The sequence below is a fragment of the Colias eurytheme genome, chromosome 10 (genome assembly GCF_061535395.1).
Source record: "Colias eurytheme isolate Ceu_HAF_F1 chromosome 10, ilColEury1 Martin Lab GWU primary, whole genome shotgun sequence".
Classification (NCBI taxonomy): domain Eukaryota; kingdom Metazoa; phylum Arthropoda; class Insecta; order Lepidoptera; family Pieridae; genus Colias; species Colias eurytheme.
In genome coordinates this window covers 5028457-5042872 of record NC_142989.1, presented here as the reverse complement: position 1 = coordinate 5042872, position 14416 = coordinate 5028457, and the positions used below count along the sequence as shown (strand labels likewise).

General features: G+C 32.1%; 1 protein-coding gene across 2 annotated transcripts in view; it reads left to right on the top strand.

The window, feature by feature from the left end:
- The first annotated feature begins 3456 nt into the window (after positions 1-3456).
- gukh (NHS actin remodeling regulator GUK-holder) overlaps positions 3457-14416 on the top strand; it is a 55697-nt gene continuing 44737 nt past the window's right edge. For both annotated transcript variants that reach the window (XM_090106642.1, XM_090106643.1), the window contains exon 1: positions 3457-4068. In XM_090106642.1, the coding sequence (XP_089962768.1) occupies positions 3780-4068 (289 nt within the window). In that variant the 5' untranslated portion in view covers positions 3457-3779. The remainder of the gene's footprint in view (positions 4069-14416) is intronic.

Genomic DNA, 14416 nt, shown 5'->3' with positions numbered 1-14416 from the left:
CTATATAATATGTTAGATATTCTACATCATGTCTATATCATAATTCATAATGTATTTAGGAAAGCTTGTTATTGCTTTATGTGTGTAACATAGTATATAATAACATGGTAGGTTAGTGCATATTAAACTCCATAGTAGGTAAATACTTGCATAATTTTATGCAAATACATTATAATCGGTAGTGTGCTGATCCATTTCAGAAGAGCAACCCACTTCTACTATGCATACATATTACATAATAAATAGAATTAATAGTAATTAAAAACCTTCAAATATTATACTGTTGTCTTTTATTTTTTCGTTGAATTTTAAAAAGTAATATCTGTACCATTTTCATGCTAGGATACTACGTCTACGTAGCCGTAATATAAAGGGAAAATGCTGTCTCCTGAAATCTAATGGTATTTAATGTAGAAACTGACTGTACAGTAATTTTTTCTTCACTGTTTCGACTTCATGGTTATAAACCGTGAAGTGTCTTGAGAATCATTCAAAGAAAATACAAAGTGCGAGTTTTGAGATGTAGAGCTTGCTTTTGTAATTAAAAGTTTCATTCGTTTATACTTTATAGTTTGTAGATATGGTTACTTTGGCAATTTTTTATTACAAGTAATGTGTAAAGATTTTTGTCACTGAAAACATAAATCCAATTTTTCCAGTATTTCGGGATTTAGGTAACTATTTAGTTAGAGAGACGAATATTTATATTGATATTCAACAAAATTATACGTTTTATTTCTATTGTATTATTTAGTGTCTTATTATTATCTTGGAATATGTATAAATATGTTGTTTAGTTATATAAATAAATAAATAGCTTAATTTTAATGAACTTATAGAATAAGGACCCTCTGGCTCTGCCCTCATTTATGAAAACAATCCACTATGTACCTATCTGCAATCCCCAAGCAAAGTGTAATCGATATAGTATTTAAGAACTAGATATACAATGATAATGATAATACTAAGTAGAATATGTATCTAGTCATATTTTGTTGTTGTTCGCTGCTGAATGTTAAAATTAGCGAAATATTTATGGTAATTATTGTACCCAATTAAGATTATAATATTGCGGATTTTGTGTACGCTTTGTTATATGAAATATATTATTATTTGTGCTATAACGTTGTTTTATTTCATGGATAACCAATACCTATGCCACTACGATCTAGATCATTAAAATTTAAATGATTTTGAATGCGTGAAAAGCTCGTATGCCTTCTAAACTCTCTATGGCTTTTCAACACAGATCTCACTTCTAAAAAGATGTAGGTAGCCTATATGAGATGGACATAATTATACCTATAAGGCATAAGCTATAGCGATCTATTAGTTCCTTGGATTGGCGTGTTCAAACAAACTTAAGCTTCTCTTGTTAATATAATATAGATAATATGTACTCATACAAAACCACAATAAAAAATTAAGCAATTTAACGAAATATATTTACTTGCCATCTATCAATTTTATTCGAAACTAACCTAGATTAATTTTATTGCATTGTTCTTTAATAGTTCATTGAAAATATATATAGATGGCGGAAATATTCAATTATATGACAACCTTTTTTTTTAATTACACCGCCATCTATTGAGTAACTTTAGAAAATACTCTATGTTGCTTCATGCCAAATAGAGTAAAAGTAACGGAACATTTTCATAGATGGCGTTAAACTATATGGTAAATTATTGCCATCTTTGAGAAATTTCGTAAAATTAAGGCAATTCTTCTATTTTTATTAAAGGCTTTATCACTACCTTTACATGGTTTGGTTTCGTAAGACTTTATTAGAATTACAGAAAATATAAATTATTATATATTTGAAATGTGGAAAAGCAATCGTCAGTCAGCAAGAAAATGGCTAATATTTCCTAGGTTTGCATTCCAGTAAAAATTAAAATGTCTGTCATTAATTAATAACTTGTTGCATTCTTATACTTTATTTAATTAATTTTATTACATTTATATTAGTTTTGTCTAAATATAAAGTTATTCTATTTTAAAATATATTCTTCGAAGACATTAAATAAACGAAAATCACAGAACAGTAAAGTAGATAGAAGTGTGATGTGGGCGTGGCCCACGTGTCACTTGTAAGGTAAGATCACCTAACTTGCTCTCAGTTGTGCGCAGAAAAATATTCGAGTCGGTTGTCAGCTGTCAAACCTTTTTTCCGTATTTATTCATTAATTAGGACGTGTTGTTCGGTATAAGAGTGCAAAAATGATAGCAGACGAAATAATATCAGTAATGGAGGCATTTCATACCATCGGTAAGTCTTATTTTTATTTATTTTACATATAATATTTTATGTTATATCTTCGCTTGTAATTTGTCAAAATTGTATACAAATATCTAGTCAAAATGAACCTTAATCCGTAAGAAATGAGTACTATTATAGATTGAACAGCAAACAAGAATTTCTGGAATATTATTGCAATAAACAAACGAATGTCGCTTTAGTGATGCTTGTGGCGCATATCGACAGTATCGATACTTTAGAAAAGACAAACATTATAAATATTAAATTTTATTTTATTTTTCCTTAGCTTTCATTTGTCCAATTTATTTACAGATTTCCCAAAGAGGCTAATTTAAAAGAGAAATGGATAAATGCAACGTGACGAGTTAACTGAATGCCGAACAGCACTAAGCAGTCTAACAAAGGCCATCGATACAGCAAACCTACGGCAGTTCCAAGATTTAAAATAATGCATATTTTCTGTTTGTATTTTGTAAATATAGATTAATACTATTCTATTCCGTTTTTTATTTTATAATAATAATATAAAAAGACGTACTTAGTAGTAATAAACATACTCCAAAATGTGACACATTATACTATACTCGTATAATAGAAAGAAAAAAAAATACACAAAAAATATTTATTTGTGAATTATCGATATCTCGATATCGATAACAAGGCTGACATCCCTCAGGGCATAGCATCAGATAAATATCAAGTTAATGTCATTAATGTTGAGTGACACAAATTTCAACCTTATCTCTATGTGTTGAGGTTCAAAGTTATATCTATCGAAAACTAACGCCCTCTGTTGTGGAGTAGCTGAATGTTTTTCGAATTTGGAATTTCTGTGCAATGAGAAACAAAACAGCTAATATACCTAGAGATGTTATACTAAAATAAACCGTAACATGGTGCGTTAGGGTACATATTGAAATGCTGAATTTATAACCTAAGTCAGTTTTTACTCAAATTAAGCTGTCCAATCAAAGGCATAGTTTACTTGTAGTGTACTGTATAACTATCGGTTTAAATGTGTGGGTTTGGCGACACTGGTTTTCATACTAATTATGACATTATCGCACTTCTATTTGTTTTTATTGTTCTGTGACGAAAATTATACCAAATTTTAAATAAGAACTGGCAACATTCATGCATTGCACTCATTTGACAGGTAAAACTTCCATTCAACTTCATTCTGCCAAGAGCAGTGCTTGAAGTAAGTGATGTGTTGTTTTCCGCTCATAATGGCGGGAGTTCGTCGATATGAAAAGTTCTTTAAAAACTTCTGTACTTCGATGTTATGAACGAAAAGTATACTCAAATAATAAATATTTTATAAAAAAATTGTTTTAATAAATATAAACGTTAATAAATGAAAGCCCACCGGTCAGGATGTCGGTTAATTTAAAGTGGCGGTTACCTGACGTTTTTTGTGAAGTGTGTTGAATGGATGGCGGAATTAAGTTTAATTCGCTCTCGCTGCGCGGGAATGGATGAATAAGTGGTTGGGTTTATTCAGGATACTTTCGAAATGCCTTTCGTTGAAAGGGTGGTAGAACCGAAGTTTCTTTCGAGAACTAGTTTACGGGACGAAAACGGGAAACAGAAAGTCACGGATGAAGAACTCCAGGCTGTAACTAACTGTACATTGAGTAATGCTCTCCGTCAACTCGCTTCCCTCGTGCTCCTTGCCGAGGATATATTTAATGAGCTGACATTGCAACTCGAAGGTATCACAGAGCGGTCCAAGGTTGCTCACGGGAAAATCGGGAAGATCAGCGAGCTGGTTGAAAATTATGACCCGAAGAAAGTGCCAGTCCGTAAGTATTTCATTCATAATATTTAATTTAAGCATTCTATTTTTTGTTTAATGTAGGTAACAGTAATTGCCCAATGCAGTAGATACCTAATTTGTTCTCGATTGTAAACATTCGAAATGCTTAGTGCTCTACCGTTTCGTGACCCCAATAATGTTTTAAAATGTTAGCGTTTGTTTCTATTTACCTGCGTATGCGTAAAAATAAACAATACCTAAAACCTGTGCTAAAACATATGTATGTAAGTAGGTATATTCTAAATTTATGTTTGCAAGTTTTTATAGTGTAATTTTTTTAATGCATAAGTAGGTATTTTAAGAAGGTGTTATACCTAGGTAATATATATTATAAAATTCCCTTTTCTATCTTCACAGTGGCTAAGTTTATTAAGATTTCCTACCCGACAGATCACAGAATTGATTGGCAATTGATCAGGCATAAATTGGCCTTGACTTTATATTATTTAATAAAACAATGAACATAAATAAATAATCAATTCGCTTTAGTTCCTATCTTCTTGACTTGTCTCTATCTTTACATGAGGATTCAAACTTGACTTATAAAACATGAAATCTTGCCTTGACATAAGGTAAATTGTACCTACTTAGGAAGGACCTTACGAGGAATGCACACCACACCTCTTTACCTAAAAGAGCGAACATTCCTCATCATACCGTCGCGTACGACGCATTCTTTTCTCAATAGGTAGGTTCCTATAACATTTGGCTTTTATTCATAGAGAGCTTATCTATGTTTTAATAAAGCGATGTTTTAATCTACTGTCCATTACACAACAAACAAAATAATTGCATTAAGGGCCGATTTTTCAATGTTTGGATAAAACTTATCCGTCCAATAAAGTATTACACGATTATATTAAAATGTCACGTAAACTGTCAAATACGGGCAATTAGAATACGTTTTTAAAATGGTAGTTTTATACATTATTCGCCGAATAAGTTTTAACCAAGGATAGAAAAATCAGCCCTAATAAAAATTAATGTCATGTAATTTGTTATGAAGGTATCATTACCATTTACCATTAACCTCCAATCCGAATAAAAGTTCTGTTCTATGACCAACCTACTAGACGGTTATATAAATTTATAAACTGACCATTAGCTTACTTAGCAACCACGCTTTTAAATTATAATACCCGTCTAACGCACGTTGGATAAAATGATCGTTTGTAAACCTCATTACATTACTCCTTGAGCGTGCCGCCTCACAAAAACGCACCGGGTTGATGCATTACAGAGCGCTATCTAAAAACCTGTTTGGGCGTTCGAATGGCCCGCAATGGGAAAAAACATCCAGATTCCAATGCGGACCATAAAAACGTCTCGACTCGAGATAATTTCAAGAACATCCAATAATGCAGGCGCGCCGCACGCAGTCTCGCCCGCTTGAGTATTTATCTTTGCACTTGAAAGCAGCGATTAGAAATGCTTTCTTACTTTATATACTAAGTTAACTACTGCTGTTCAAATTGAGCAATTATATTATTCCCATATTATAGAGTTTTTGTCTTTGGGATTGATACAATTAATCACGTTGGTAACTGTACCAGTCAACTTAATTTAGTTCGTACAGGTAAAATAAAGTAAAAATTATTTAATAGTTACATTGAAATACAAACAGATGGTATATCCTGGGAGTTGGAGGAAATAATTTCAAGTGACTAAGATACCGACATCGGTCTTGTTGGGAATGTAAACACCACGATTCATTGCACAACCTTTCACCTGCGATAGCTCGACAGTTGTGACTTGTTAGTTGTCGCATTATGCTGTCCAGTTCATTTACTATTAGCCAGTATTAAACGGCATACAGTACGCATCCGACTTTAATATTAAGTAACAGACTATAATGTAATAATTTACGAATAAGATGAGGTATTTATCAGGCAAATAGGTATTCAAAGCGTTATGAGACATTCAAAAATCCTTTTTGCGCTACATGTGATGCCTTAAGTAATTTTATTAACAGTGTTAGATACAATAGACATTACAAGGGATCAATTAAGTGAAATACAAGTTTAAAGTTACAATAGCTCCTTTGGAATTAGTTATAACAATTATTATAAGTCCTGTATTTTTTTTTGTATTTCTTCTTTATTGATAAAGGACAATAACCCAGACCCACAGTATCTACACGAATAGATAAAAGAAAACTTCCCTACTATCGGATGTTAAAGGTACCGAACAAAAGTCACAAAAGATCTACACCTCGAATTTCCCATGACTGGATTGATTTATTTATTCCGTAAGGAAGGTCCATTCACCCTCTTTGCCATCTTTTGGCACCGACAGTTTGCCAAAACTATTAGAAACACCGTAACCAACTAAACGGCTCTGTCGGTCAAATTCTTTGGTACGATATAAAATTAAAAGTTTTATAGAAATTCCTCGTATAGTAAGTAATTCTTAGTAAGTATACATATTTTTTTTAATATAAGCACATTATTTATGGTTTAATTAATTCTTTTGATCAAACATTGCGAACTTCAAATGATTGATAGCTATTAGAAAGATATATTTTATATCATAAGCAGGCTCTATTATTGAGTTTATTACATCGCAAATAAATTATAAAGCTGACAGGTAAATTAGAGGGGCTAGGTGTGAGATGCTATCAACTTTGACAGCGAAAGCTTCGTCCCAGTTTATATATATAAGGGTGATTATACAAAAATGGGGTAACTCGATGTCATCAGCCAATTTAAACAAATTCTTATTATATTTTATTCAAATAACAATCTATTTTAAAACAATGAAGCGTCCTTTATTTGGTCACTCAATTTCACTTCTTTATTTAAAATACAAATGAATAAAAATAATAAATTAATACCTCAAACGTCAGTACTTTGGCATGTCACAACTCCGAAAACCAACAATCAAGTGACTATCGTTTAAACATTATCATCGATTTAAGAAAACTTACTAATTCACTACAATCTTTGATGTACATAGTATTATATACTACAACTTTCATAACGCAATGTTTTCTATTTTATTTAAAAAATAAAATTAAACTTTGTCATCGTTTTCATTAGTCAGTCCGTTGTGTGTTTTTTAAATTCGAAATTCTCGCTAAATATCACCAAGTCGAGGTCAAATCCCTGTCTTAGTATTAATGTTGGTAATGAAGTTACTTGTGCACCGCATATTTTGACGGCCGTCATAACTGTACCAGCGCTAGGGTTGTGTTTGTCCTCTAAAATCTTGCTGCGCCAGTCAACATTTCAGTCCTATGGTGAGTCGTTATTTTATTGTTAATCCGATTTTTATTTTCATTTATAAATGGTTAACTATGATTTGTAAAAATATAGTTTTTTGATATTAGAAATTAGGCAAAAAAACCTAATTTGTGATTATAACCTCATATTAAGTCCCTTTTCATCAATCCGCTGGCATCAGTCCTTTGTCAGATATCGCGCCAGAGGACTGACGGGGCCCCATAGTACTGATGACTCTATCATTTTTAAGAACTTTTATCTTGATTGCTATTGGTATAAGCATTTCTATATTATATTTCAGTTAAAAACATCATGCGCCACGCTAAAAGAAACTGAATTTGACTAGGGAAGAAACATTTAAAAAAGAGTAGCAAAGAAAAGAGCTATTGAAACAAACTACTAATAATTTTATTAAAAAGATCTTATTTTCTTTTAATTATTGATTTTGATGCTTTCAGGGCATAGCTTTTTATATTTATCAGATAAATACGTATACGTATAATACTGTGAAGTAAAATTACCTCAAAATAACATAAAAGTTAATTAATATACTTAATAACATTATAAAAATGTCAAGGGGCTCTTATGAAAACTCAGATGAGACTTTCATGCGAGCCTTTGGTTTTTAATTTTATAATAATTAGTACTTTTAACATAAATATTGGTAGATTTTTAGGGCTCCGAACCTCAAAAGGAAAAAACAGAACCCTTATAGGATCACTTTGTTGTCCGTTTGTCTGTTAAGACGTTTTTTTGGAACGCGTGGAGGTATCAATCTGAAATTTATATTGGATACTCAAGATTAAGAACCCTTGGGGCTGTAAAAAATCAAACTTATAACGCAACGCAATCAAAAGATACCTACATCCGTTAATACTGCAAATTTCCACAAAATTCAATATTCGCAAGGGAATAAAAAAACACACAGGATGCTTGCCGTGTATACAGTCTACTATAGTTTACTTCTACTCAGTAAATAGCAACGTCTTATAACACAGATAAAGGAAAAATTGCTAAAAGTGTAAATTTTAAGTTACAAACATAATAAACAATAGGTTTGTTAGGAGTCCAACTCGCACTTGGCCGTTTTTTTGTTTCTATTGTTTGTGAATTACTTAAAATATCAAGTAAAACTAATTCAAAGTAGTAAAAGTTAAGTAAGAGAGTAAGAATATTCACGTTGCGTTAAATGTCAGAAGGCTGTTTTAAAAATTGAGACATTGTTTTTCCCAGTATCACATATTATTAATTATCATTTTTAAACATGTTAAGTACGTAAAAGACATGTGCCATTATTAAAACTGAGAGTGTAGTAATTTTCATTGAATTTCTTTAAAAATATTACAAGTTATAGTTTTTTATCAGTACCATGTTAGCCTCGTCAGTCCCCTGGAGGCCAAATCCAGAAAATTTAAAATATCTCACAATCTATCTAAAAAAGTGGCTGGCCCGATTTGGAACAATATATTCATTAGATTAGCTATCATATACACCCTAATTTGTAACAATCTGATATAAAAAATATAGTAAACAAAATATCCTCAAAAGTTACCCCATTTTTGTATAATGACCCATAAATATTTAAAACGTCCAAGTTCTGTATTGAATCAATTTCGATGGAAGCGCAATGTCAGCTTATGTCCTGTAGGAAGGCCGTCTATCACAATTAGGGTATAGTTAGATAATACGGGCACGTCTACTGCTTAATAAGATTAAGGATTCTCAAAAATAAATTTATCGCCGTCAATGATAATAATTCTAATCTCATAACACAATTTTATCACACACTGATGCTTTTCAAAATGAAATCCAAAAATATCTTGTTGATGCTTGAAACAACATTTCTCTCTTATTTTGTAAATACATACCTATTTTTAATTTTGCGTAACATACGTAAATACGATGAATGCCCAATTTTACGTACCTACCTATTAAATAGCATATATAACAAGCTAGCGTATCAAATGGAGGTATGTACGTAATTAACGTGTACGCTAACCCAGAAATCGAAATTTACCACTATTCAGCATTTTACGCTTATATTTTTACTGAATACACATTAAATGAAGTAACATAGGAAAAAGGACACTTTTACAATTAATGAGCAAAGAAAAATTGTGAAAAGGTACTGCTATATATGTGGCTAGAAGTAAGCTTCAACTAATCAAAGTTGACATAAATATTTACAAACTGTGCTTTTTGAAAACGAGCGAGCAAAAACTTATGAAGTATTAAAGCTGTACTTTGACACATTTTGACTGAAGAATAACTAATGAAGTCGACATTAATTAGGTTTTTAAAAGGTTTTTAATAACACTTTCTATGGACACAAACACGTACACTGCGAAAGCTAAAACTTGCTAGTACAGCTAGTAGCTCGTTCATTCAGCTACAATGAATAATGCTTGTAAAACAGACTCATATTGGTAGCCGCAAGACGGTGTCGCCTTACGTCCCCAATAATACTTTTCCTCGGACCGGTGTAGTTTTGCAAGCTATAGAATGACTAAAGTCGCTACGTATTAAGTAACTATTCATTGCATGTAATCGGAACCCTGGTTTAAATCTAACGGCACTGTGTTTGCCTAATATGTAACGCCCGAGATATTGCGAAAATAAACCCTTTTAGAAAGGCACGAATGTGCATGATTTTATTAGATAAGTGTTAGATAATTGTTACTTTACATATTATGATACTTTCTAGTTCTGAATCCCAAAATATAATTAAGACTCATGTTATAGAAGTTATTTAAAGAATTGCATACATATTTTTTTAGAACATACTTGTCGCGTTTATGAATGTGATTTTAGACAAAAAGCCCACTTGAGAAGCTCACCCCTCTGTGTCTTTGTGGGAAAGTATAACAGCGAATGATTTTTTTTTTATAAATTCTGAGAACGAAGCCCTTCAGGTAGCCGACCCTGGCCTGGAAAGGGCTTTTGACATTTGCAAAAATGTGGCTTCATATCAATGACAATATATTTATTACAACGAGTAAAGTAACTCTATCAGCTGGCATAAGTATTATTATAGATATCACGTTAAGAAAATAACCAATGTTCGTAATGCTGCGAATTTTCAAAGCATATATCGCTAACGTTAAAACATCGTGTGAATAAACCAAGAATAAACACTTCTGAATAAAATGTCAATATAAACCTGTCAAAGGTTTGTAAACATAAACAAGAGATACAAAACCCTCGCAATTAACTCGATTAAATGATTTTATACTCATCAGTCCCGATAGAAATCTAAATAACAAGACACATAGAAGTGCTATAATGTCATAATTCGTATGAAAACCGCTGTCGCCAAAATCAACACATTTAAACCGATAGCTAAACAGTACACACAAGTAAACTATGCCTTTTATTGGACAGCTTGATTTTAGTGAAAACTAACTTAAATATTAAATTAAGCTTTTTAATATGTATCCTAACGCACGAATTTACGGTTTATTTTAGAATAACATCCCTAAGTATATGAGACGTTTTGTTTCTTTTTACTCCAATTAGGTTGAAATTTGTGTTAAACGTGATAATAAGAATGCTCGACTGTGTCATTCATTGTTATTTCGATTACTATGGTGACACTCGTAATACTTGTAAATATTGTATAATTTTAAGGAAAAATGGCATTATTTCTAAAAAAAAATATTTACCGATGAAATATTATTCCTTTATTAGTATACATAATTAGAACTTGTGGAAGAATTTCCGCAATGGGAAATGCTGAAATACACCATGTTTACACACATACGTCTCCAGAGCAACTGAACTGTGACGAACACACTGGTGGCACAGCTGGTGATGTGAAAGTCACCTGAGTGGCGACAAGGTCACGTGCGCTTACGACTTCTAGTGTCTTGTTATTTAGATTTCTATGGTCCCGACGGATTGACTAATTGCTAATTTTACAGTGATATGTAATTTATTGCACATATTTATTGCCTGTTTATCATGACGTATTTATGAATACTTAAATGTTGACAATCTTTTAGTAGGTATAATTATAAAGGATATAATAAGACCTTTACTTTTTTAGTAAGTTCATGCCGGTGACCTACAATGTTGAAATTATTTGATTTGTACTTGGTAGATTGCGCTTGATTTATTTAGTAATACCAATATATATTTTAAAGCTAAACATAAAGTAACTATGAAGTGAAACACAACAATAGAAATACCTTTTATTATAAACAATGAACTTCACACGGGTATCAACAGATCAAAGCACGTATTGTGAATGGTTGCGTCAGTCTTGATTAAGCTAAATAATACAATTTGCCTTTGCCTTTGCAACATCTTTGACGAAATTCTATATTTGAGATATCCTCGATGTATATCTAGAAGACAAAAAAATATATGCCGCATTAAACTAATACTATGAACTCGTGAACTCTACCTATCATGGAAGATATTTATAAGTAGGTATGTCAAATGTTATTAATCCATAGTTTTATTTGTTTTATCTTTCTTTAAACTTCTTATCAGTCTGACACGCTCCGATGTTTGTGTTTCTTGTTGAAATAACGTTCCATTGCCAGCAAATGAGTTGCATCTCTAACTATATCAACGTATCATCTATAATTGAAATAAGTAGATATGAGAAAGTACACACATGTTTACCTTAACTGAATTCGTTAAAATGTCCTTTCCAAACCAGTGCAATGTGTTTTTCTCATGTGCCGATTAATCGGTACCTTGAAGACGAGAACAATAGGTGTGTTTCAATTTAAAGTAGTCTAGGCAGTGACAATGACCTTTGGACGCCCACGCTAATTATACCCACACGTCTTCGGAGACGACTGCCAGACTCGTTGCTGGTATATGTCTCAACATACCAAGGCAATTCCAATGAACATAACCGCCTCGCTGAATGCATTTATTAAACTTGATACCTCTTGGCTAGACTAGAAACATAACGATATAGTTAAAATTATGTACAAACAGACCATACGAAAATCGATAAGAGAAAGGATGTACAAATAATAAAGAAAGTTCCAAATTAAGCCAGTGAACTGTAAATAATTCGCTTCCACGTTAAACGAAGCATCTCATATTACAATTCGATTAATTTAGCCACAAAAATGCACTTGACTTATCAGCTTCATCTACTGGTTTTTGTTATAACTTTAGACTTTAATGAAGGTGTTTTTACTTGTACGTAATTATTTATTCACTACGTATATTAAACATAACAAAGATAAGATAAGTATTTGAATATCATCTTTCAATACCGCCTTTTCTTCAATTTTTAAGGCACCTTGGCAATAATAATAATATTTTAAGCGTGATATATGGTTTTTACTTTATTATAGTGCATGACTAACAAACTCGTTAGACGAAGCCACAAAAAACTAGGGGTGTTCGACAGCTGATCGGAAGTCCCGTCTTTTGTTCCACTTATAACCACACTGTCGCACGAGGAAGGAAGTGGGGTGATCACCTACATTAATCAATATCAATACTACAAGAAGACAATTTTAATAATAAAACAAAAACACATTGTGTCTCCTGTCTTTATCTGATGTTTTTTTGTGGTCACGAATTTTTATTACGCACTATTGTTCTTTACAAAATATTCGTACTTTACATTCGAACGAAACGGGAAAGCTCCATTATTCAACGTATTTGGGCACAATGGTCGGCGCAACGGCGCACGCGCAGCGTGTGATTGTTCGAGATACGGAGGTGGTTTATTCAAAAAATTGCCTTTGTCGCCTACAATAAATTTGTACCTCGCCTCGTCTATGTAAAATACCTACATCTACTCCGTTTTATTCTATTGTAATCTGTATTGATTGTTTCTGACCCTCCCATTAGATTTCCGGTATGGTGAAACGTTTTTTATAATATTCTAGTAACTGGTTAAACGAAATTTTATTATTTCAACAGAACACGCTTCACTCATAATTCAAGACGATGTCAAAATAATTATATCAATTATTTAAAACATTTCTTTATAATAAATAGGCCATAGAGAAGTGACATCGGCCATGGGAATGTAGTTGAAATAAAGCCGCCATCACAGGAAATTAGTCACATGCGTCGAAAGATTCCTTCAACATCATTTGATAAGACATCCAAAATTCCATCTGGAAAGCTATTAAATTATTGAAGTCTTTTTCTTTTTAATTTTATATTAAAACTGAGTTGTATGCTATGATATTTTCGAAATGCCGATAATAATAAGCACTACCAATACCGTAGAGTGTATGGGCAAAACCGACCGTGCTCATCAATATTGCAAACCCTAGGCTCGATCACTTCATTAATATTACCAACGTATCTATTCTGTGAATTCCTTCGTTGCATATTATTATTTATCGCTTTTACTCAGATATTGCACTGAACACTACGTTTAGTTGTGTAGAGATATTTTTTATTCAACTTCCATTGCATACAAAATTCCAATTACAACAAACTTATTTTATCCACGGTAAAAATGACATTGCAGAACAAAATTAAATTTTGGATATCATGTGTTTATTGTGTGTGAATTTATAAAATTGCTTCCCACGTTTTTCTACGTTCAATTATATCGTACATGTTTCTTTTACCAGCCAGTCCGAGATTAGACAATTGGATCTACTAGAGCAGCTCTATTATGTATCGTGACTAGAGTTTATCCTTGACCTTGGATCACCTTTACGGAAGATGAAATGGTATTTAAGACCAGACAATATTTTGTATTCATTGCCTAAAATTTGACAAGCGTACCTAACATACGGTGAAAAGTTTTTTCAACTTCAATATTTTTATTTAGTAAGTATGAAGCGTGCAGAACACTATTTTTGTTGTACAAATAATTTCATTGTATCGTGACATGACATAGTGTTCTACAATTTATGATATTCGTAGTTTTTTATGCCGTGACAGGCAAATAAGTTGAAAATATTTGAATGAATGTGTGTTGGCGATGATATGAACCGATGCACGATAGTAATGGCGGTCGTAAATAGTGTATGCAGGGCTGCGTGTGCGCCGTAGCTATGGGATACAAGGTCGATAACGAAGTTATTAATAACGAGCATGTCTTATTTAAAATACCACCTCCTAATATACTATAAAGTATATTGTTACATGGCCATTGAGTATGGATTCGATCAT